The sequence below is a fragment of the Melospiza melodia genome, chromosome 8, assembly GCF_035770615.1.
Source record: "Melospiza melodia melodia isolate bMelMel2 chromosome 8, bMelMel2.pri, whole genome shotgun sequence".
NCBI classification, from domain to species: domain Eukaryota; kingdom Metazoa; phylum Chordata; class Aves; order Passeriformes; family Passerellidae; genus Melospiza; species Melospiza melodia.
This window is the reverse complement of record NC_086201.1, coordinates 20436847-20460955: the sequence shown is the minus strand read 5'-3', so window position 1 is coordinate 20460955 and position 24109 is coordinate 20436847. Positions and strand designations below refer to the sequence as shown.

The 24109-nt window shown below is 39.2% G+C and overlaps 1 protein-coding gene and 1 long non-coding RNA gene across 5 annotated transcripts in view; both read right to left on the bottom strand.

Annotated features, from left to right (window-relative positions):
• Positions 1 to 13033, bottom strand: part of RAPGEF4 (Rap guanine nucleotide exchange factor 4) — a 142354-nt gene extending 129321 nt beyond the window's left edge. For both annotated transcript variants that reach the window (XM_063162150.1, XM_063162151.1), the window contains exons 1-3: positions 12897 to 13033; positions 1322 to 1464; positions 178 to 266 (exon numbers count right to left, since the gene is read on the bottom strand). In XM_063162150.1, the coding sequence (XP_063018220.1) occupies positions 178 to 266; positions 1322 to 1464; positions 12897 to 12961 (297 nt within the window). In that variant the 5' untranslated portion in view covers positions 12962 to 13033. The remainder of the gene's footprint in view (positions 1 to 177; positions 267 to 1321; positions 1465 to 12896) is intronic.
• Positions 13034 to 16397: 3364 nt separating this feature from the next.
• The window catches only part of LOC134420985 (uncharacterized), a 32729-nt gene continuing 25017 nt past the window's right edge, over positions 16398 to 24109 (bottom strand). The window contains exons 5-7 of one of the 3 annotated variants that reach the window (XR_010028482.1): positions 20120 to 20169; positions 16802 to 17877; positions 16398 to 16618 (exon numbers count right to left, since the gene is read on the bottom strand). This is a non-coding gene — a long non-coding RNA (uncharacterized LOC134420985). Of the gene's footprint in view, positions 16619 to 16801; positions 17878 to 17908; positions 20170 to 24109 lie in introns of those variants that run through there. The other 2 variants (XR_010028481.1, XR_010028480.1) reach the window with 2 other exon arrangements.

Below are 24109 nucleotides of genomic sequence, written 5' to 3'. Positions count from 1 at the left end.
GTATGATTTGCCTTCCTTAGACTAAGGACAACTAAGACTAAAAGAGACTCAGAGAAACATTTACATCCTTATACATCCTTATGATATGACAAAATATCTGTATAGAATGTGTTGTTATCTACCTCACCATAAATTTTATTCTTTCTTTGTACTACTGACCAGATGGTTGCATTTTACCTGGTGGTTGCTTGTATCAGACACCTTCACATCCAGTGATCCTGTCAGGACAGCATACCAATTCGTCCCAATATCACCCTGACGGAATACTGGAGAGATGAAATCTTGTAAATAAGAGTTATCTTAGCAACAGTAATAAACATTTTCTCACATATTACCGCAATACTGTGGTCACTGCTGGCACCATCCAATTTGCCATATGAGATTACTTATTTACAATTACAGTAATACTTCCAATGACACTGGAAAGCACATATTTTAGTAAACTAGTCAATACACTATGGAAACAATGAAAGCATAGAACTGCTTCACTCTTCTCCCCAGTTTGCTTCTGTTCTACTGTTCTCTTAGTTAATTAACCAACCAAAGAAACAAAACAAACAAGGAAAGTTTTTCAGAACAATGTGCCTTTGAAATTCACATTCATCCAGTGCAGACACAGCTACCAATGAATTGAACAGCGACTGCAAGACTTTGATGTCCAGGCATTCCAACTGTGTGATTACAGAGCATCAAAATCCCTCTTACTCTAAGTAAATTTCAGTGCTGCATGCAAGATTTACCTGAGGTGTTTCTGAGACTTTACTAATACCACAGGTTTTCATCAGCTATTCCCCTGGCATGCATTCCCATCACAAGACTACCACTTATTTCCATCTCAGCTTCACACACCAAGCACAGGTGTGCACCTACATCAGGCCCACGGGCTGCCAGTGCAGGCACAGAGCTGCTGCACCTCTCAGCAGTTTGCAGCTCTGCAGGTCTGGCTTGTGCCAGGGAGCCTGGAAACCACACACTATCAGTGATGTGCTGCTGACACACCTTTGCCCCTGGCAGCACAAAGCACTGGCAAAAGCAATCAATAATACATTTACAGGAGAAGAATGAGGCTTAAGTCCAATGACTGGCTTGTAATCTTTCAACAGAACAGTGGTAGAGTCCTACATCCTACTGTATGCCCTGTTACCATAGATTCACTACACACTGTGTTTGTAGAGCAAGCAGCACTTTAGTCCTGCCTTGCCCCATGACTGTGACTGTAAACATTCCACTGATTCTGCTCTCATGAATCTCCCACAGACAATCACAGTCTAACCCGCAAGTTTATCTACATAAAATACATAATCCTATGAAACTGTCTTACATGTGATTCCTTTTTCCAGATTTTCATAATATCCACAGAGACATATCTGCTGGAGAAGATTTGGATGAAATTTCTCAAAAGCTTTCACTTCTTTCAGTCGTGTGAATATTATATCTACATCTTCACTAGAACGTTCCAAAGGCCTGCAAGAAAACAAAACACAAGGGCTTAATCAGAGAAATATCTCCACCTGCATGCACTGAACTTAAAAATGTTTGCATTAAATATCACACCATAATATAAACAAATTAAAATGCATTTTACAACTACATAATAAACTCCTTCCAAGACATCCTAACAACTGCCCTTTATCAACTTGAACATGATTCTTATAATTTCAACACAGGCAGCATCCAGAAGCCCACACAGCACCAAAGTCTCAATGCAGCATCACTGTACAAGTATATATGATGATACAGTCCTAATCCTAAAGATCTTAGAATAATTAATAGCTTTAGGTTTGTAAGAAAACATAAACAGATATGCAAACACACAAGAGGTCCGTGGAATCAGTGCCCAAAACAAATGTTCTCTATGTGGCTAAATGGAAAGCATTAGATACCAACAGTAACTCTTACATCCAGGCTTCTCTTCTGCATTTTACTGACTATAAACTGACTTTCCTCTTCTCACTTTCAAGGAAGAAGGAAACCTTTAATACGTATATTGTCTTCCATGAAGTGTCTGTATCTTAATGTTGGACAAATTAAATATGCATGCAAGAATCCTAATTTTTCATCAGTAACACTCATGAGTTTAAATTCCAATATTTAAAATATTTTAAACCTTTGACAGCAACACCTTTTAAAAAAAGCAAGATTTCAAGGAAAATAAAATTGCAGAAAACTCTACAACAAAGCAGCATGTAGACCAGCAGTTGAGCAGGTTCAGCATACTACTACATATTTATGAAAATAAAGTGAATTAGCTCCGTAACACACTTTAAATGTGATGCTCAAATATTATGAATCAGCAGATAAGCCAAACACTAGCTGACAGCATTAGAAAAAGAATTATAACAGACTACATGCAAACCACTAAGGACAGAAAGAAACGGAATTTTCCTAGGATGTCATACTCAATCAGATGAAGAAATTATTCATGTATAAAGACATAACAGAAAGAGAGATAACTGCTAGTAATCATTAAACTTATTACTCACTCAAATGTTGCTAATTAATTTTTCTGACAAAAATGTCCTTTCCACCAATGGATGGGCTTATAATGAACAGAAGTCAGGTAGCTACAATGAGCGAAGGCTAAGTTCACAAATACATATCTTTATTCGCCTTATTGTTATATTAACAGTGTAAGCACTCCCTCCAACAAGATTTTTTAAAGATTCCTCTTTGAAATCAAAGACTTTAAGGAATCCAAATCTTTGTCTCAGTGAAGAAACCCAGATCCTACTTGCATTGAATCTCAGTATCTCACCTTTCTTATTAAATTATGTCAAGGAGGGATTAAATCTCTATTCTTGTTTATACTCCAATTTACCCTTATTAACTACAGATGAGAATAATAATTCTCTGGTGTATGCACTTGCTTCTACATCACAGTGACATTCTCTTACCACTTCAAACTACAATCAACTACAATAGCTCTCTTTTGAAATACTTCATGTAAGATTTTCACCCATTTCTTTTTTTCTTGACTGTGCACTAGCTGACAAGTATTAATAAGCATTAACTCTCTTGTCAAAATCATTTTAAGAAGATTAGGAGGTGCAGCTTGCAAGCAGATTCAAAATCTACTTATACAAGATCCCTACCCAACTACACTAACTCTTGAAACACTAACTACCTTAATTTACAGACTCTCAAAAAAAACAGCAAAACCCAACAACTCAAAAAGGTGAGATCATTCTCAGAAAATCATCCAGTTCAAGATTCAGCTGTTTGGTTATGATAATTAATTCTTATTCATAAAAATTAACAAGGATTCAACTTGTCTGACAACAAAATGCCTTTGGATTTTTTTCAGAGGTCCTGGGAAATGTCCTCAGTGTTAAGGAGTAAGGGATTACCAACAGGTTTCCCAAGCTGAGGTGGCCCTTGGGAGCACATGAAATTCTGCCTGTGTAAAATTTCAGACTGCAGTGTAATAGTAGTATTAGTAGCGCTCAAACTCATTTCTACTAAGTGTTCATAATCTACAGCAATGAATCTGGTTTCAAAAGCCAAGTATTAGTTACTGAGAAAAATGTACCATGGCAGCATTAACTGCTTTTCCACAGGACTGCAAAACTCAGGCAAAGTTTGACCATTTTCTACAAAGCATCTTTTAATAAAATTATCATCATGGTAACTTACAATTATCATTAACTTGACATTAATTATCATTAACTTAACATTAATCTATTTATGATGCCAAATTTTGTTTTCTGTTTCCTAAGTACAAGCTCCCTAACCTAGAACATAAACAGTCTGGACAGAACAACATAAATTTATTTCTTCATCATAGCTATCTTACTGTAAACTTGTTTTTGTAAAGCATAGTTTGGAGTAATACTTAAACAGCTAGTGTTATAATACAGTCCTTTTGTAAAGCATAGTTTGGAGTAATACTTAAACAGCTAGTGTTATAATACAGTCCTTAGACAATTAATGACTCAATCTATTAATAGAAAAGTACTACTGCTGGCAGATGGAGAATTATTCAAGCTTTATTTTCACTGCAATCACACTTTAAAAAGTCAATGGTATTAATCCAAAAAGGAACCATTCCCCAGAACACAAAGATATGCTACAAAAGTCAATCCCAAGGAATATCCCTACACTCCCAATATGGCTCCAAAAGCTCCTGGAAAGACCTTTCCAGATACCTCATCAGATTACCTATAGACAGCTCTCTGTGATCACCACTGTTGTTCAATCTCACCGAGCTTGGCCCTCCTCTGCTGAACTCCTGCTGCAGATTTATTTCTGTTCTGCTCTGTTTTATTGATGCTGATGCTACTGAAGTATCCCTTCACTGCTGATGCTGCAGAGTTACAATCTCATATCCATGAGCAAAGAAAGTCAGAAAACACATTTCAGTGGGTCTTCAGCTCCCACTTCATTTTCTGCTAAAGCAGAAAATTGTCCTGTACCCATTTCTGAAATCTCAAGACCAATGTATGGAATTAGGATCATAGGTTAATCTAAAAATATGAACAAATATATTAAATCAATTAAGTTTCTCCAGCTCTCATTTGATAGGTGTATGAGCTAGAGTAAAAGCATTTTAAGGCAAGTGAAGCATCTCCTCCCTAGACCACCCCACTCAAAATAAATTTTAAGTCAAACTGTGCGGACATCTCATTTCACTGCAGCCAAAGCCAAGGGGGCACTTCAAAAGTTGCAAAGCAAAGCTACCAAATAAATTATTAGGAAAGGATGAAAAGCAAGAGTAATTTATTTTCACCACCCTACAAGCCTTTCTGCTTTGTTTGACCCCAAAATGCCTTCTTATTTATATTACTAATTTGCCTCTTCAGAGCATAGTAAGTTATTAGCTGGCAGTAATGTTTTCACACAAGACATCATCTATCTTCTGCTTCTTCAATACAACACCCCAGCATACATATACAAGTGATAGCATCAATGCTACTTACATATTTCTATTCAATTATGTCAATAAGAGATTGATTTTACCCCTCCTTATTTGGATGTGAAGATTTCAGGAGCATATTTTATAGAGACAAAACAATTTTCTTGACAATGTCTGCTTGACTAGCTATGAAAGGCAATTATTTTTTAAGAAAATTAAGAAAATCTGCCCCAAGTCTATCCTCATAAGGCTGTTAAGCTCAACATGAGTGCTGGCAGCCCTGAAAGCCAGCCACATCCTGGGCAGGATCAAAAGCAGCATAGCCAGCAGGTCCAGGGAGACAATTCTCCCCTTCTGCTCTGCTCTCATGAGACCCCATGTGGAGCCCTGCACTCAGCTCTGCAACCCCCAACATAATCAGGACATGAACCTGCTGAAGCAAGTCCAGAAGAGAAGCATGAAGGTGACGAGAGGGCTGGAGCTCCTCTCCTATGAACATAGGCTGAGAGAGAAGAGAAGGCTCCAAGGAGATTTTAGAGCACCTTCCAGTACCTAAAGGGGCCTACAAGAAAGCTGGAGAAGGACAAGACATGTAGTGACAGGTCAATGGGCAATGGCTTTAAACTGCAAGAGGGTAGGCTGAAATTGGATATTAGGAATACATTTCAAATTCTGAGGGTGCTGAGGCACAGGAACAGAGACACTATGGATGCTCCATCCCTGGCAGTGTTCAAGGCCAGGTTGGCCAGGGCCCTGAGCAACCTGGTCCAGTGGAAGCTGCCCCTGCCCATGGCAAGAGGGGTTGGAATGAGACAATCTAAGGTCCCCTCCAACCCAAGCCATTCTATAATTCTTCTTGAATTTTTAAATGTAAACTACTCAAGTTCAAAGTTCAAATACAGACAGAGGATAACTGTTACAATTCTTCACATACACAACCTGGGCAAAGTATTTCTGCTCACATGTAATATACATAGCTCTATAAAAGAACCTATTTTGATTAAGTATTTTTAAGATTAAGTATTTGAATGTTTATGTAGGATGTTATAAAAGACTTGTTAACCTAGAAGAAAGAAACAAGTTGGAGTTTTTTAATCTGCTTTTGTTAACTTAATCTAGCTATAAACTATTACTTTCTGTTACCATATGTCCTTTTCTTTAGGTTCTTTCTCATAGTGGGTTTGACATTTGAGAAAAAAACCCGAACAGATGTGGTTTTACCTTCTTTGACAAGATGCCTCTAGCAGTTTAAAATGTTTATTTCTATTAAATGTGTTCAAAAACCTGCATCGTGCTCCAACTGAATGAAAGCATTGAATTCCCTTCCCTTGATCTTTTTAACTTTTTAAAACAGCAGTATTTCAATTCAGACAGCAATGAACAGCCCACGAAAGATGAGCAGATGGATCTATTTCTTCCACTGTTGAGACTGTAGAAAACAGCTAAAACACTAGAACAGACAAGTAAAACTAGTTCACCGCTGGGTTAAAACCAAAGCATCAATGCAAAGATGCAAAGGCAAACTCTATGAGCTGGAAAGTACCAGTAACCCCTACCATGGGCTATTTAATGAATTTAATAGTACTTTAAAATATTTTCAGCTGTGAAACATGAGCAAGTAGACAGCACCAAGGAATGTCAATTAAAACCAGATCATTTCGGTACTTTCTCCCATCCTTTCTTCTGCCCTTTCCTGACATGCAGAAAAACAATGCTGTAGGATGCAGAAAAAATACCAGCACCAACAGAGCATCTTCCCTTAGCGAGAGCAGGACAATACTGCAACTCTCTCCTCCACACAATGCTGTAAGGAACTTTGACTTTTCATTTCTCTTTGAGAAAGGAAAGTTTAAGAGTGGAATACCAGTGATCTATCAAAGCATTTTAGACCTGTAGTAAGCCACTTAAATGCTAACAATAAATGAAGTTACTTTTAATCTGAAGTACTTTCCACATAAGGGTTTACTTCAATGGCAACAAAAGATAATTAACTCCCACCGAGAGTACTTTTCACTTTTTACAGTGGTATTACCAAATCTGTTTTCAACACTCACAATTCAGATCCTCTTTCCCTTGTCATGGGAAAAGCCTCATCACGAGGTTTTTAAACAATAATCACATTACTATTCTTTTCTCTTGAATGTCATTTTAAGAGATTTTGGGATTCCAGCTCTCATCTCCTCTGACAAAGAGGAAAAAGAATTTTAGTTAAAAACTGTTTCCTAGGATTCTTACACACCTAAATAATTCTGGAGTTTAGATCAAAAAAAAAAAAAAGGCAACACAAAATTGCCTGTGCTTAGTTTTCAGTTAATTACTACTGTCACCTACACTCAGAATCCCTGGGACAATCTCTCAGGTCCTGTACATAAGGTACAAGAAACACTGTAGATAATCCTGCTCTACACAGGTACGGAATGGCCAGCCAGTTAAATGCAGACTGACTGGCTGCCAGCCGCAGGCAGACAGAATTTGTTAGAGTGGAGTTCTGTCTTCTTTAGTGAGGACAAAAATATAGGGGACTCTCCTTTACCTACCTCATTATCATATTTATCAATTAAATAATTTTGATCAATACACTGAAAAATTATTGGAGAGTTAAACAGAGCAATCAAGTGTGCTCATTTCTTTACATACCCTCATGTATCAATTATACATCCTTCCAAAAGATCAGTTCTTAGATCTGTATGTACAGTGGAATGGCAAAAGATGTATTTATTAACATCTTATTAACATGGTTATATTCATAAAGATTTCTCTCAAGTTAAAAAGACACTACCTGAACAATATAGATCTAGTAGCAATTAGACTCTTTTCCACCTTCATTTGCGGTCTACAAAGACAGAATAATTCAAGAGAAATCAAAATACAGAATTACATTCCTTACTTTGCGAGAATCTTAATGTATTACAGATGCTTTGTAATCAAGATGTGACTAAATCTTATTGAATTAAACATCCAAATTTCATAAACATGAACTGGAGCTCAGGGCAGTTAAAATTCCATTTGATAGAAGTAAATCCAGATGAAATTACATTAACCAGCACTGCTGCTTCATAATAAACATTGAAAGCACTTTAATTTGAAGACAGACTCTGAGATACACTGCAAATGAAATCTGTAATTGAACAATATGCAAGTGATGATATCCCTCAATTCAAACTCTGGCCACCACTATTCACCAACACCACCATGCCAAATGCACCTTTCCTGATTTAGGATCTGCATTGTAACAGCTAGTGGAAATTTAAAATTTACAGCAATAATGAAATAAGTTTTACAGATTTACATTTGCATGCATTTTGACAACTGACAAATTCAAAGATGAAAGGGAAAGTCAGTTCAGGAAACATTCATGGATATTGATAAAGCTGCAGAAATAGAAACTGATCATGCCAAATACAGAGCAGAAAATACAGCACAAAGGAAGTATCATTAGAATGATGAGCTTTGTTAAATGCAGCAAATTGTAAGATGCAGACAAAAACAGATGTCATGCTAGATAAGAAAAATACTTGTAATTGGAAAATATCTGGTGAACACCTGACTTTGAGGGCACAATTTCAATTCGCTGGTTTGCTGTTTTTTTAATTCCTTTTGCTCAATATAGAGTTTTGTTATAAAAGAAATTTAATCTGCTCAGAGTATAGGATTTTAGAGATCAAATCCTAATAACACGTCAGAAAGAAGTCAGGCAACGAGAGTTTAAACATGTTTCCAGTATCATCTGATGAAAGAGAAAACCTATAGGTGTACATGTAGCATACCAATCATGCAGCCACTTCACAAGACTACCAAGTAAATCTGAATGTATCATGTCCTAACTGTCCAATGTGCACATACTGCCTTGCTCTGCTGGCTATGACAATGTTTACACGCACTGTGTGTAACTTACTGCAATCACATGTAATAAATGGAAGCCGATACTGCAAATTGTAAACCAGAGAGCAAAAATAACACAGCTTGCTTAAAATACAACTCCAGCTCTCAGTAGGATTTAATTCACATACTTGATGAAATGCACAGACCTACAAACAATTATTTTGGTTTTTCTAAGAAAACATGGAAAGGAAAAGGCTTTTTTATTATTCATCAAAGACTGCACCTTTGCACTGAACTAGAAAATGAGGCGCATGATGTGGAAAGATAACTCTGTTATTCATAGCTCTCAGAAGACTGCACCCTCACAGGAGTGCTGGAAAGCACTTGGGCTGTGTCTGTACAGCTCTGAGTTTCCACATCCACTGCAGTGCCTTCTGCTGCTATATCCCCACACAGACTTGATCCAAGCACATACCAGCTTAGTCACACAGCACGCAGAGAGAAAACACGAAGCACCCAAGCCAACCGGAACTGCAGTGCATGTCCATGATTTTGTTCAGATGCAAACTACATGAAAATGGGGATATTCCTATGGATTTGTAACAAATAAAAAGCAAGGGAGGAATTTATATAGAAGACAGTGTAAGTTTCACCAATTGCACAAAAATATATTTTAAAATAAAATAGCGTCATAATGCAACTGTATTCATAATATTGCCTGATTATAAATTTATATCCCGTTATCTTTGACATAACTAAAGGTTATAGTGGATGACAAGCATTTTCTCTATTTCTTCTACAACAATTCTCTCAGAATATCAATTCTTTATTCTAGCCTATTGTATGTTCACAAGGGATCCCTTGTTTACTCTAAGCAAACAAAGCTTGTATCTCAAATACATGTTACACTGAACTAAAAAACCAAATCCTGATTCAAATATGTTGCTGTTATGTAGCTTCAATCTGAATTTACATTCAAATCTGTGGGAGGAACAGGTCTGAGATACGCAAGACTAACAAGAATGACAAGGTTATAAAGACTCAGTATGTACCAGAAGTCCTTGAAAAGCCCATTCCTATTTAAATAATCTAAAAGTCATTAGGCAAAGATCATAACATTCTTAGCACAACAGGCCAGTGAAGTTACATGCTTTGCCCTGTGATCCACTCCTCCAGTCTGTTAAGGCACTGAAGGTTACATTTAATTCAGAGAAACACCAGCTGCCATAGCCAGGTATGAAATCCTGGGATCTCTAGCAGTTGTGCATGCTGTACATCCCCAATAGCTTGCATCTGAATCCAATTAAAACTACTAAATGAATTCATAAATGGGACCAGATTTAGAGAAATAATAGTTACATAAAAAATACTTTGTCTACCATTCAGTAAAGACACCATCAACATGTAAATTTCCTGTTCAGAACACATGAGAAGAGAGAAGATATTCTTCCTAAGTTAACTGTACACACATGCATAAATCAGTGATCCTCTTTAAATTACGTGCAGAGCAAACATACAGAAAAGCGCTAAGATTAGAGGGGTACTTCTGCTGCCTAAGAAATCAGCGTAAGGCAGCTATTACTTCAAATGTAAAAGGACTGGTTTCCTCAAGAGAAAAATTACTCATATGTCCAGGTATAACCAGGATGTACAGTTGCTCACTGTTGATCTCTCCTGCAAAAATTAAATATTCTTGATAGAGCACAGTGTTCTGAAATTTTCCTTACCTTTACACTTGTAACTTTATATATAAATACTGTCCCATGTATTTGATTTTTAAGTGTGGATCTTTGACTTGTGGCCAGTAACTACACACGGAAGATGCATGGACAAAGCACTGGTTGTCCCAGCCCACAGTACCCTACATAGTAATAACATTTCTTCTGTAACATTTTGGCAGTTCTCCATTTTTATAGGTGCTCTAATTTTAAATGTTAGTAGTTCCACTTTGACACATGATTTGGGAAAAAACCTGAAGAACAAACAAAAAATACATTAATTTCTATACATGATGTATTTTGCTATTTCCATTTTGATTTTTTTCCACATAATTATATTGCATAATCCATATTTTAATTTATTTCAATTATCTTTGTTGAGGGTCACTTAACTTTCTAAAGCATACCAGTTTTAGAACTGTTTTTCTCCTGGAAATATATTAATTGACTTGAACATATTAAAACTCTATTTATTATTTCGTAAAAACACATGGTACTCTATAGAGAATTTACTCATTAAATGATCCCATATTCACAGAATTCACACTTGGGATAGAAAATGCTATACAATTTTTAAAAGGTTTAAGATACATAGACATTGATAATAATTCAAATTACTGCACTGGTAAGATTATCTATAGAAAATAAATACACTTTAGAAACACAAGTGTGTAAGTTAATTAAAAACACTATGTTTTTACATGGAAAAACAGAATAAAATGCATATGTGTACTACCTATAATCACAAAGCAGAGCATAGCAGAGATGAGGAAAAAACCTACAATCGTTCATGTTATGGGTTTCTCCTACATATAGGCTGCCTTCTGGGAAAGGGTAAGGCATAATTCTTAAGAACACTTGGAACTGATTCTTTCCACTCCATAAGTTGGTGCTACTAGCTTACTCCAAGTAACAAAAAGTGAAAGTTTCACCTTAATAGCTCTAATGAAATTTGTGTTACAGAAAGGGTCAGCTTATTAATTATGACAGATTTCTAAGTTAAATGTCAGAAATATGCTTACTAAATACATTGTCTACTCCCCAAGGCTACGTAGTTCATTAAGCCCTGAATTTGAGTTCACAGTTTGAATCTCAGAGTGCATTGCATGTAGGAAAACAGAAACAAAAGGATCACCAATCTAAAAGTACTGGGACTCATACTCTCCTTCACATCCGCTCGACGTCAGTTTACAGAGAGGCCTCACTTTGGCTCTTAGCTAGATTACCATCAACAGTTCTGTTTGTATTTACTTTATGAGTGCTTTCAACGTTTATAAACATTATTTGATCTCTAAGAGGTCACATGTTACAGAGGAGGATCAGCATCTGTGGCAGGTGTCTAGAGTGTCTAACCCAGAAGTTCCATTGACTTACAGTTTGCTACCTGGACTGTTAAAGAAAACCTAATAGTAAGTGCAGTCCTACAAGAGTAATAGTTACATGAAAAGGGGACAAACTATGAGAAGGGAAAGGTCCCCTCTAGGTGCACAAAGGGTTCTCCCCACAGCACAGCCCAAATTATGCCACCTGTCAAAAGCTGGCTCAGGATGCTCAGCTAACTGCCATGCACCACGCAAAGGAATTCTCTCTGATAGCTTCCTTTTGAGCTCCACCGGGTATCTGTGGTCTACATTTTTGTTAACTAAATTCCTAGACCACAGGAGACACAGTGAGTGTTCAGCCATTAAATGACTTCTGAACTAATCCAAGAATCAAAGCTATGAATACAGCAAAGGGCGTTCAAACCACCCGCCACGCGACTCGACATTGCGAGACTCTGGGCTGCAGCACCCGAGAGAAAGCACCGCAGAGAATTTTTAACGCTACTTTTTTAATAACAATAATTTGCCCGTATTTTTGGCAGCGCGCACACCAGCTCTGAGCACACGTCAGCCAGCCGTGCCTGCCGCCCGTGCGGTGCCGCCGCCCGCCTGCACCACCCACAGCCCGGGGACAGCCGCGGGCCCCGGGCCGCCGCAGCAGGGACCAGAGGGACTCGTCCTTTCCCGTCCGCCCTGCGACGCTGCTGGGCGGGGGCTGTGCGGCCGCTGCGGGAGCGGGCGCGGTGTGCGGAGCGGAGGGGAGGCAGCGGCTGGGGCGCCGTGGGGGCAGGTGAGGGCGGACGAGGGCAGGATGCAGCGGGTCTGCCATGGCCGATACGGCGTGGGGTCCCCGGCTGGCAGCCCCAGGCCCTCTCCCCGCCCCGGAGCTCCCCCTCCTCCACCACGTGCAGTATCTTCCCGGCGGGGAGCAGCATTCCCTGTGGGGACTGCCTGTCTCCTCCGCTGCCCGGAGTATTTCTAGCTCTCATCCTTGCCCGCCGCCCTGGCTTCCCCCAGGCGTTTTCCTTCCCACCTGCACGCTCCTTATGTAAGGCAGGATCTGATGGAGAGCGGGGATGGGGGGTGTCAGCGCAGACACACACAGACACACACACACATACATACATACACATGCAGCCACACAGCATCCCTCCGCAGCGGCTCCTGGGAAGATGCCGATACCTTTTATCCAGGCACGCGATCCACTCGCCGGAGGACGAGGAATGGGAGGCGTGAGCGGCGACCATGTTGGACCGGGATCAGGTTGCCGTGCACCCGGCTGGCGGTGGCTCTCCCCGCCCGCGCGCCGGTCGGTCGGTCCGTCCGTCCGTCCTCGCTCCCTCCCTGCGCGCACGGCGCGATGGGCTCGCCCAGGCCCCGCCGCAGCGGCCGAGCAGGGCCGCCCGCCGCCCTCACGGGTTCCGACCTGCGGCGGCCGAGATACCCGGCCCCGCTTCAGTACAGCCGGCAGGGAGCGGCCCAGGGAGGGGGCGGAAAGAAGTCACTCCCCTCCTAAAAGGTGGATTCCCTGAGCTCCTTAGTGCCCGCACCTGAACCCGGCTTAGTGATCCCTCCCCTCGCTTCACCTTGACTTGGTTTCAATTGGAGGGGCAACACGAGCGTTGTAATTGCCATAAGCAGCTCAGGAGTATTTCATCGGCGCTCCAGAGCACTGTCCCGTCCCCCCAGCCCCAGTAATAAATGCACAGTGGGTGAGTGAAAGGAAGGTGCAGTCCGCACTTCAGGATTTTTCCTGGACCCTTCCTCCAGTCCGCTGTCATCTCCCATGAAACTGTGTGCTAAGCTCTCATTTCTTGTACGTGAAAAATGAGCTGGGCAGCACAGCCTGTGAAGAGGATTTGGCACTTGGAAGGAACTCAACACATAGCATGAGAAGGGTGAGTTTAGTGTACAGTGAAACACGCCCACACCCTTCTGTTGTGTGTGTGTGGCCTGCAAGGTGCAGGGCTTTTAATGATACTCATGTGTATGTGATTTTAAAACTGATGATGAAAGGAAGGAATTATGAAAGGAAGGAAGAACAGCAGTTCTCTCTGCTTTGTAAATTTTACATTAAATATTTCCTGTGAAATATTTTTCTATAGATTGTTTCAGGTTCTAGATAGTATCTTCCAAGTAATCAGTTTATGAGCATGAGCTTCCACTTACAGTCAACACAAATTGCCTTGAGTACCTTTTGAGAAGGGTAGGAGGCTGTATGAATCTCAGCTGGATCTTTGGGGTTACAGATAGATGATAGCAGAGTAAAACTCAAATGTGTGCCTTCCTTCAGGTTCATAACTCCCCTCTGCTCTACAGTGTGGGGACAAATTATTAATTCCAATGGTGATCATATGCCAGTGCCTTTCAGATTTCTCCATGGGTTATTTTCTCTACCCTCTGTTGTGATTTCTTTGGTTGTACCAAGTAATTTTTTTAAATACATGTGCTACTTCGTATTTCACATCTGCCTTTTAGTTGGTTGCCTTGCTGCCACAGCTTCTTTAGCACTTTAAAAGAAATAACTTTTAACATTGGGATACTGAACAGTATGATGAAAAATCTAAGGAAATATATCTAAAGATCCCTTTTGCTAAATGGATACAACTAAGAAATTGGCATAGCAGAGGAGAATGCCACAAAAGGCAATTCTTTCCTTTTACCTCAAAAAAAGAAAATTAAAGTACATGCCAGAGGAATAGAAGAGGCTTCCAGTTAGTGAGATCTAAGCTGCAGCTCTTCCTTTGCTATCGTCCATGGGGGAGAAAAAAAGATAATATTTTGCATCTAAGTAATCAATCTACTTGAGGAAAATCAATGCTATTCATTTGCCAATATGCAAGTGTTTGAGAGCCAGTAAAACCAGAGCTTGAAAGGTAAGCAGCTCTAAATTCTCAATCAAATTAATGATTTATAACACAGTGCGTACATGACAGATGAATCAATAAAACTCCCTAATTTTGTACTTCCGTTATAAAACATTAACATTCACCAGAGCCGCGCCCCGGCCCGGCCGCCAGAGGGCAGCCGAGCGGCGCCGCCTTCCTTCGGGAGCGGGGCCGGGAGCGGGAGGAGAGGGGCCGGGAGGAGAGGGGCCGGGAGGAGGGGGCCGGGGCCGGGAACGGCGGGAGCGGGGCCGGGGCCGGGCGGTGCTCGGAGCGATTTCCAGCAGTGCCGCTTCTCAAAACCCACGTCGGTGCCGTGACCCTGCCCTTGGCCCAGCAACTGCCCTGGGACAGCGCTCTGTATTTAGCAGTACTTGGGCTTCCAAGGAACGCAGAGCGCGTCGGCAAAAAGGGGATGCTGCTCACGTGCTTGGCCGTGGGCAGACACCACTCAAAGATGGATATCTTTTTGTGGAGTAACCATTAAAAGAGACTTTAACACATTATGGATTGTGTAAGTTAGACATGCCCAGAGTGAGCCAGGAACCTTGCCTGCATCCATACTTCATTCGGAAGTGTCCCAATTAGAGAACAATTAGAGCAAGACAGTCAAAATTAACTCTGGCGTTTGTATTATGAGTAATCATGTAGCTTTCTAATTAAGACACCAGTGAAACTTCTCAGAGAAACTTAGCAAGGAATAAATATTTGAGTAGTTCAGATATCAGCCTGTGTCAACCAAAGAGTCTCCAAACTGCACAGAAATGTCACAAGCTCCTGACTATTGAAATCAGAAATTCCTGACCCCAGGACAGTCCATTTTCTCTTGAAATGAAAAGTACCAAATAAGCATCATATATCTCACATGACAAGTCAAATAGAATACAGATTCTGCTGTGACTCTTAAGAATTCAGACCATAACAAGCCTAGGAAATGTAATTTCAGAGTACTGGCCTTATGTTAATGGGGTCAAGTGCCCACTCCCTTGTGACAACATATACTAGAATGAAAATGCTAAAGCACACTTCATTAGTTTATACCCTGTACCTCCTCCTGCTGCCTCACAGTGCTCATTCTTAAACTATGCACTTGTATGAAAAAATACTATTAAAAATGTATTTGAGATTTAATTTCTCCTTGTTGAACAGAAGGCTAATGGGACTTTTTAGAATCTGAGATGTGATTATGCAGCCAAAAAATTTAAATAGCAGCTGCTTCCAAAGGAGATTGCTGCTGAGAAATGGAGAATTGCCAGCTGAGGTATGTGAAAGATCAGTTGGCCTTTTTAGTTCCCACAGTTTAGGAAGGAGTTACAGGGCCATGCTCTTAAGAACCCCTTAAACCATAGAAAACAAAAAGTTAGCCAGCCTGCAAGTTATGCCATGCCTGTAAGAATAAGAGTTCAAATGTGTAGGGTCCAAACTGCTATTTGCATTATGGGACATAAGGCATATCATTCTGAATTTAGTACTTTGCCTATTTCTTTGCTTTTTCTGGCCAGTACAAATACTCATTCCCTCACTTTTACTAAAATGCAGCCAATGAGATCTTGCTTAAGTTTTCCAGAAAAAAATAAATTCTCTTCAATTCTCTTCAAATTTGCTGTGAAAAATATGAACCAAAAGACTAAATCATAGTTGTTGGAGCTTGAAATAAAATTACTTATTGGGTTTATTAAGATTACACAGTAATAGATTACAAAGAAGAGCTACTGTGGAAAACTCTTTATACCACTAATTATACCAAAAACTTCAAGGAGTTTCAAGTAACTGCAGTAATAATTTCACTGAAGCTGATTTTAAGCATGGTGTATGGAAGCCAATTTAAATAGTATAAGTCCAGAATGAGCACATGAATTCTACCTCAAGCAAAGTCTTGGGAGAAGGATGGAGACTGACAGGACTGTGATCCATATTTAGAATAGAGCAGCGCCACGTTCAGTGTGGTTAGGGTTGTAGGAACCAAAATGGTTCACTTGTACACACACAGCACCTGTGGGCTTCGGAGGAGTGATCAGCCTGTAGTGGAATAAAGACACAGAAACCTGCATGTGAGTTCTTTTAGGTTTGTATGCTGTGAGGGCTGCAAAAGATGTGATGATGTACATACTTTAAACCAATGCATGTATTAATAAAACTGCCCTGTAGAGCGACATAACAATTCTCCTCTTCAGTGCTAAGCAAAAAACCAGCATACAGTACCCTAGAAAGAGAGTTTCACAAGTAAGGACTTCCTTTCCTTCCTGCATCATTCTGTGTTCTGTATTTTTCTTGTTCCTATTCTTCTCACTTACTCAGGATAACTCCCCAGTTAGTTCACAGGAAAGTCTATTGAAATAAATAAACAAGTTTTAACTTAGTCACAGGAGTATTGTCAAGAGTAATTAAGAGTAGCTAATGAAGTATAGTTCTCTAAAGATGCAATGCTTTAATGCATTTAATAAATGTTAATTTATCATTGCTTTATTATGAACACATCAGCATACTGTGTTAAAACAAAATTTTGTATGCAGAACCGAGGACAACATAAGGAATTTCAAGGTGATAAATATCAGGGAAATACTTTGCAGTTGCCTAAGATACAAGGCAGGCTGGGCTCAGACTGCACTGTGACCTTTTTCAGTACAATATTTGGGAGACAGTAGGACTTGGTGCCACACTGGAGCCACACAGGCTGCTCCTTGTTCTGGGAGTACAGGGCAGACACATCAGTGCTTCTTAACAGACCCAAATCAGACTGATCAGCAGGGACTGAATCACAGGCGTGATGAAGAGGGTCTGGCTTTGTGCCCAGTCATAGGAATGGGATTCATGGAGTGCTGGGCTGGCTCTCCACATATCCACAAGAGCCTGACAGGTTATTTCAGCTCCTCACTGCCTGAAAGCAGCTGTGCTGCCTCTGGGCCTGACCCTACAAGTGTTCATTTAGAACACAAAGCATGTGCTTGGGAACTCCAGTGTGCCTTGTCCACACTGCATTGTCAGCTCAAATGTCTCACTTTCTCTGGAACATACTTACCATGGCCAACAGAATTAATTATTAGATTGTAATTATTCAGTCATTCTTTCACCCAAAGTACAAAAGCAGATGAAAATTCTTCTTGTCTATATGTCTACTTTCTTATTCCTTTATCCTTCCCTGCCAGCTTTGCTATATTTCATAGATTTTCATCAAAGGCTGAAAAAAAAGTGGTTTTGCTTACCTGCAGAGCCAGATGATCATATTTTAACTGTTCAGGCCAAGTTTTATCTTCACAACTTAGTGTCAGTTCTCTCTGCTAGATACAGATAGATACACCTTCAAACACAAATCTAATTTCAACATTGCTTGATCACTATGGGACATTTACTCTTCCTGCTCTGTTCCCCATTTCTCCTAATTTCTCTTCAGTTCCAGAAGTCAAATGTATCTATTTTTTTCTCAATTATTTTTGTATTGATGCATAGACACTTAAAAAACAAAGTTCTGATGCAACATCAAGACTCTGATGCAATGCTGAGATTCTTCTATTTATTTCTGTATGTGTATTATTCATGAGATATGGGGCATAAAATCATTTGACTGCACTCTCTCAGAACTCCTTTGTGATAATTCACAAAACAACCTCTCAGTAGTAGACACTTTTATTTATGTGACTACCACACCTCCCCTTATAATTTGAGGTTTTCAAGGGCAAAAGGAATGTGTTACTTCGATTCCAGGCAAATAAAATTTCTGTCATGTGGGTGAAAGGTGTTTTCAACAGCCTTCCTTCTCTAGCTCCCAATGTCTCAGCTGTCACACTGATTCCTTGTTTGCAAAATTGAGAGCTGTAAAACATTATACATATCACAAAATAAGCACTCCTAAAAAGCTCTGTGAATTAGTCCTATATAATTAAGACATGTAATTAGACTTTATATGAAATAATGACTTGTGATCTGCAGTGACTAAAGAAAAAAGTCTTTTAATTATTTTCTGTAAATTCTTTCAGTAAAAAAGATACACTACTATGAGTGCAATTCAGATGAAATTCAAAAATTATTCTGGTGCAAGTGATTATTTCAGAAATATATGCAAAGAAAGTCCAGGATGTTTAATAAGTCTGAGATTTCCTTTTTGCATATGTGTTCTTTACTACTCTAAGAACAGGACTGTAGTTGGCATCCCGGAAGTGCTATAATGAAAGCATTCAGAGCTTTTTATTTACTTCTACAATGCAATACAGTCTGCTGTAGGTAAAGATCATGCATGACACACTTTTGCACTTGACAAGTCATTTATGTAGTAATTAATTGTGCAGCTTCATATACATTCAATGCAGCTATTCCATTCATCACAATACAGTAAACAAGTTAATTCTTTCTGCAACATTTCCTTCACAGGATTCCAGATTTAATTTTTCTAAGAGCCTGCTGGGGGCACCAACACATGCCCATAAAAATCAAATTATGATATTTGGCAAATGAAAAAAGAAAGACAAATTTAATAATTTATTTATATGTTATAAATTGCACGGTACACCTCAGGTTATACGAAATGCTTATAGTCTTCTTTTCACATCTTGGAAAATACACCTACAATGAGTTTGCTTGCAGGCTTATACTTGCAAATAACTCACACCAAGAATGGCCTGAATAAAGCACAGGCATCTCTAGTAATGCATTCTGACTGAGAAAAAAAAGGGTGAACCAATTAGCAAGTTGGGAAAAAGAAGCTGCCTTGACTATGGGCTGCCTCCTGGTTGGTACAGACAGGTGGCATTTGTTGGTTTAAAACCAGAGTGTTGAGTTGTGTAACAGGAAACCCAGCTACAGCAGCCACATAGTTGAATAGCAGTTGTGAGGTGCTACTCCATGCACTTAAAAACAACAGGAGAAGACCTGTATGGATTAAAAATGTGTTAATGACACTACAGTAGCATAAATCAAATAATTCCCTAGTTTGAAGCAGGGGGGCTTTTTTCACATATAAGTTATATTGGTTCTAGAGAAAGGCTACACAAATCTGAAAGCTTTAAGCAGAGACTGGACAACATATAGCAAATTTTTTACAGAAATTCTGTTTTCTTTGGTGTTCTCTTGTTTTCCTGATGAAAGAAAGACTCCACATTTCAGATGCTTCCTTGCCCCCTGAGAGTTTGCAATGTTCAGCTGCCTAACAGCAGCACATTATCTTGAAGTGCCTATTTTTCTAATGCTTCATACATAGTGGAAGGATGGAAAGAATAGATAAACAAAAGCAAAGAATAAAGCAAATAGGAGGCCAGCATAAAAAGAGGGTAAGAGTTGAGCAGCAGACTGGAAAGAGATTGCTGCTGAGGAGTGCATTGACTTTAAATTTTTACAGGATCTCAATTTCTTGAGATCTAAGGAGAAGAATCTTGCTATGGAGAAGAATCTTACTGAGAAAATTTGATGCAGATAAAGAAATGAAATGAAGTTATCACTAGGAAAGTAACAGGAGAGAAAGACCTCTTAGACACTAAACAGAAGAAGCTGGGCTTCTTGCAGCAGCCAAGAAATGCAGCACGGAAGTACCTCCTCATTGATGTAATGGCTCATCAATTACCTCCTACTTGGAAGTGTTCCTGAAAAGAGAAAGAAAAGTGACAATTGCCAAAAGTTTTTATTATCCTCACATAGCCACAACTTGCTTCTGATAAGGCAGGGTACCATTGCTGCATTTCATTATTCAAAAAGTGCCTATTAACATTTTTTGACATTTGATTTTTGTGCTCTTGTTCTACTTCTAGTCAATGTAACCTGTTACATTATTCAATCACTTTTATAGTTAGGGGTTTTTTTTGCCAAGTTCAAGTGGAATTCCCTGCACTTCAATTTGTGCCTGTTGTCTCTTTTCTGTGTCTGGACATGCCTGAGAGGAGTCTGGCTTTATATTTAGCTCTAGCCTCTAAGTCCATCCTGTTGGGTTTCACTAGATTTTAGACTTCACACTTTTAATGTTGTTCAGATACACATCATATATGACAAAAATACTGGCCAGCTTTCCCTACTGCATATGAATATTTCCTCTAGCAGCCTAGTGGGTGCCTCAGAGGGCTGGGATGGAAGAGAATCTCTGGGGACAGTTCACTCCAGGATTCCCTGTGATCATTTTGCTTTCCTGCAGGATGGGGATGGGCTAGTTCTCAGTGCAGCCCAGCAATATTGACCTCAGAAGACCTTCCTGGCATGCTTACAGCCCTCACTGGATATTCAGAATATCCAACAGCCTTCAGGCTCTCACAATCCCCAGGGATGATTATATGATACAGCCCCATCATGAGGGCTAAAATTGGTCAACCTATGAGCCATGTACTCATCAAAAAATGAGTAGGTATTTTTTATAAGCACATGCACCCATTCTTCTCCTTTTCCTCCTTGGCAGACCTCTGGAAAGAGGAGTTCATAGAAGTACCTATGTTTGTTCTCCTTAGTAGTTTAGTCCCTCAAAATAGCTACACTTATAAACACACCTTTACCAAAAGGTTTTTAAACAATACATTTTAAAGGTTTGAAGCGTTTTGCTACATTTATGCCTTTTACAAAACAACCTAGTAAGTTTCCTGGGGTGAAATCAATGTGGATCTGGGATAAAGATACTACAGGTCTTTCTGAATGATTCCAGGAAAATTCAAAAAGCAAGGCACTGATTCACTTATATTGTTGATCTTTTTCAGGTTTACTTACATAGAACATTTTAGGTTTTGGGGTTTTGAGTGATGTAGACTGTATAAGCACACATTGTCTGTGACTAACCAATCTCATTTCACTTTGGCAGAGGGACTGATTTTTTCTAGGCTTTCTTCTTACTGGAAGAGATGATGTTACAGAATACTTCTATTGAGAGGATAGTACACAAATCCCCCAGAAATGCTTCAGTTAATATTTGCTACCAGATAAACCAGGGAGATATGCAAATTGTACAAATTTACAAAATGTTAAGGCATTTTTTGTTTTGCCTTCACTAAGCCAAGAACGATTGTGTCATCTTATTATAAACTTGTAAAACATTTAGACATTTGAAACTCACATAGTTCTGGGAAAGAAAACTATGAGGATAGCATGCCACTGTCCAATTACAGCAATATATGTATTGAAATAAAAATATTTAAACAGATGTTATAAAAGACTCCATTTCCATTGTACAGCATAGGCACATCTGCTCTACTTTAAATACTTCTTATCCATGCCAAAGAAATACTATGAAGAGAGAATGTCTTTTTTGTGCTTTTCCTTTGAGTTTACTCTATGTGAATACGGGAAGAGTCTTTTCAATAGGAAAAAAGGCACTGATTGTAATCGCAACATTTTGTGTTTGCCCTACAGCTGCCATTTGTGACTAGTATGGAAATCAAGTCCTGGCTCTTGTTTTCTGGCCCCTTTTAAAAACCTTGAATATTTCTAAAATAGTATTGGGCAGGAAGGAAAGGAGGGACAGCATTGTGCAAGACCAAACTAATATAAAAATGCTGCAGTACTACACTCACTTCCTTCCAAATAATTTTCAGGCATTAGCTGATTGGTATTGTTCTTTACAAAGGAAATATGTGGTGTCACAGTATTATCCCCAGTGGTGAAGTGCACTTATGCTGATGTTTATGATACACATTTGTTTTCAGGATGTGCTTGAGTTTTAGTATTAAGGCCTTGAGCACATAAACTCCAGACTTAGCAGTGGAGTGGTGGCTTTAGAGTAGTAACTTTGATTACTTAAAAGGTAAGGCTCTTACATTTGCTCACTGGTGAGTCTGGAAGACTTAATACAGCTATATTTAGCAACAATATTTAGTAAGAAGCATCCACTACTACTAAGTATGTGCTTTAGCAATGCAATAGTCTCAGAATTACAGAGCACTGCAAGAGGCAGTCTTCTTTCCTTGAGCTGCTTGTGTTACAGACCCATCACATATTCCCAGATGACAAAGGTGCCCGTGTAAGTTTATCCATAAGATATTATTTAAAGCTAACAGATGGATGGGGCACTGGAAGGAGAAAACCTTGAAAGCTTCTGTTTTTTACAAATTCTTCTGGGAAGCAAGCATGCAGCAGCAGTCTGACAGGGGATCCATAACAAGCTAGCAGCTCTGCTTCCATATGGTTCAAAGAGCCCAAGAAAAACCCTAAGGGATACAGAAGTTTTGCCATTAACTCGAGTGAGACTGAAGTAGGAGTGGAATACAGATGGTACACCCATGAAAGTTATGCAGATGTAGGCCCTACAGATCCTGTCAACCATAAATTTGGGTGCTAGAGACAACATTGCTAATCACTATCCTGCATGGGGTTTTGGAGAAAGTGAATAAAATCTTCAATTTGTCACCTTAAAGGCTTCTGGGTACAATATATACAAACATTTGCTTTGTAGGCACAAAACTTGCCAGAATTTTGTTACTGTTTACAAGCATTCCAAGAGTATTAATGTGCTTGGTATAAATTACACTGTTGCGTGATGCTTTTGCACTTGCAACTACTAGGACATGAAATCAGAGGAACTAATATTATGCTCTAATATACTTTACATGTTCATTTATTTCAAAAGCACAGTTTATGAAAATTATGCTCATTTTCTGGCAGAAGAATATTTATGCCATAGCAGGCACCTCAAATATAAGACACTATACACAAGGAATTTAAAAGTAATGGGTTTGTACTTCACTTGTCAGCATTTGCAGTGCAAGAAGCTTATGAGATTTCTATCTCTTCTGATAATACTTTCCTTCTGCTTCCTTTAAATTGTTACTGTGCCTTAATTTAGACTACTGCCTTATGACCTTGGCATTTTTGTTTTCCTAATTCTAGTTTTAACCAAAATCACTGATCTCCTCATGGTGCAAAAAGTAGGATTTGTATGTAATCTTAACAACAGCTTTCTAGATTTCTCGTAAATTAAATAAAAAAGGAGCTGGATGTGAATTAATTTGGATGTGTGACCAGGTGACCATATCAGCAACGTGACACTTTGTAGAAAGATCATTACTATTATTCTTTATGTTTTTGCTGTTTAATATTCCACTGCAAGAAAAAGAGCTGTTCTCTGTTTCTATCAGTGCAAAGTGAATACCTGTTACCTTCTCCAACATTGCCATAAAAATAATTTGCAAAGTTAATTCCATTCCTCAGTGTGCATTATCCATGTTTTAATTCTTCTCTCTATGATCACAATTAAATTTAACTTTACAGATAGTAGACAGAAGAATGAATTCTTATAAGTGAACTGCACAGGTATGTATCAAATGAAAAGAGTATCTGACTGAGAAATGTGTTGAAACGCTTAGGTTGAAAATTCCAGAAATCCTCTTCAAAACAAAGTATCCAAAAAGAACTTTATTCATTTTTGAAACTGGGCTTGTTCAATTCCTGCTAAACAGAAAATCTTCTTAGACTGAAGAAGTTAAGATAAATCTAAATCAGACTTTGTTTGAAAGCAGATCCAGCTATCAGCTCACAGGCTGCTGGACAAGAGCCTGTGGGAGGTAGCTGGGCCTTTGGCTGTCACCCAAAATGTTCCGACTAAATTGTCATAAA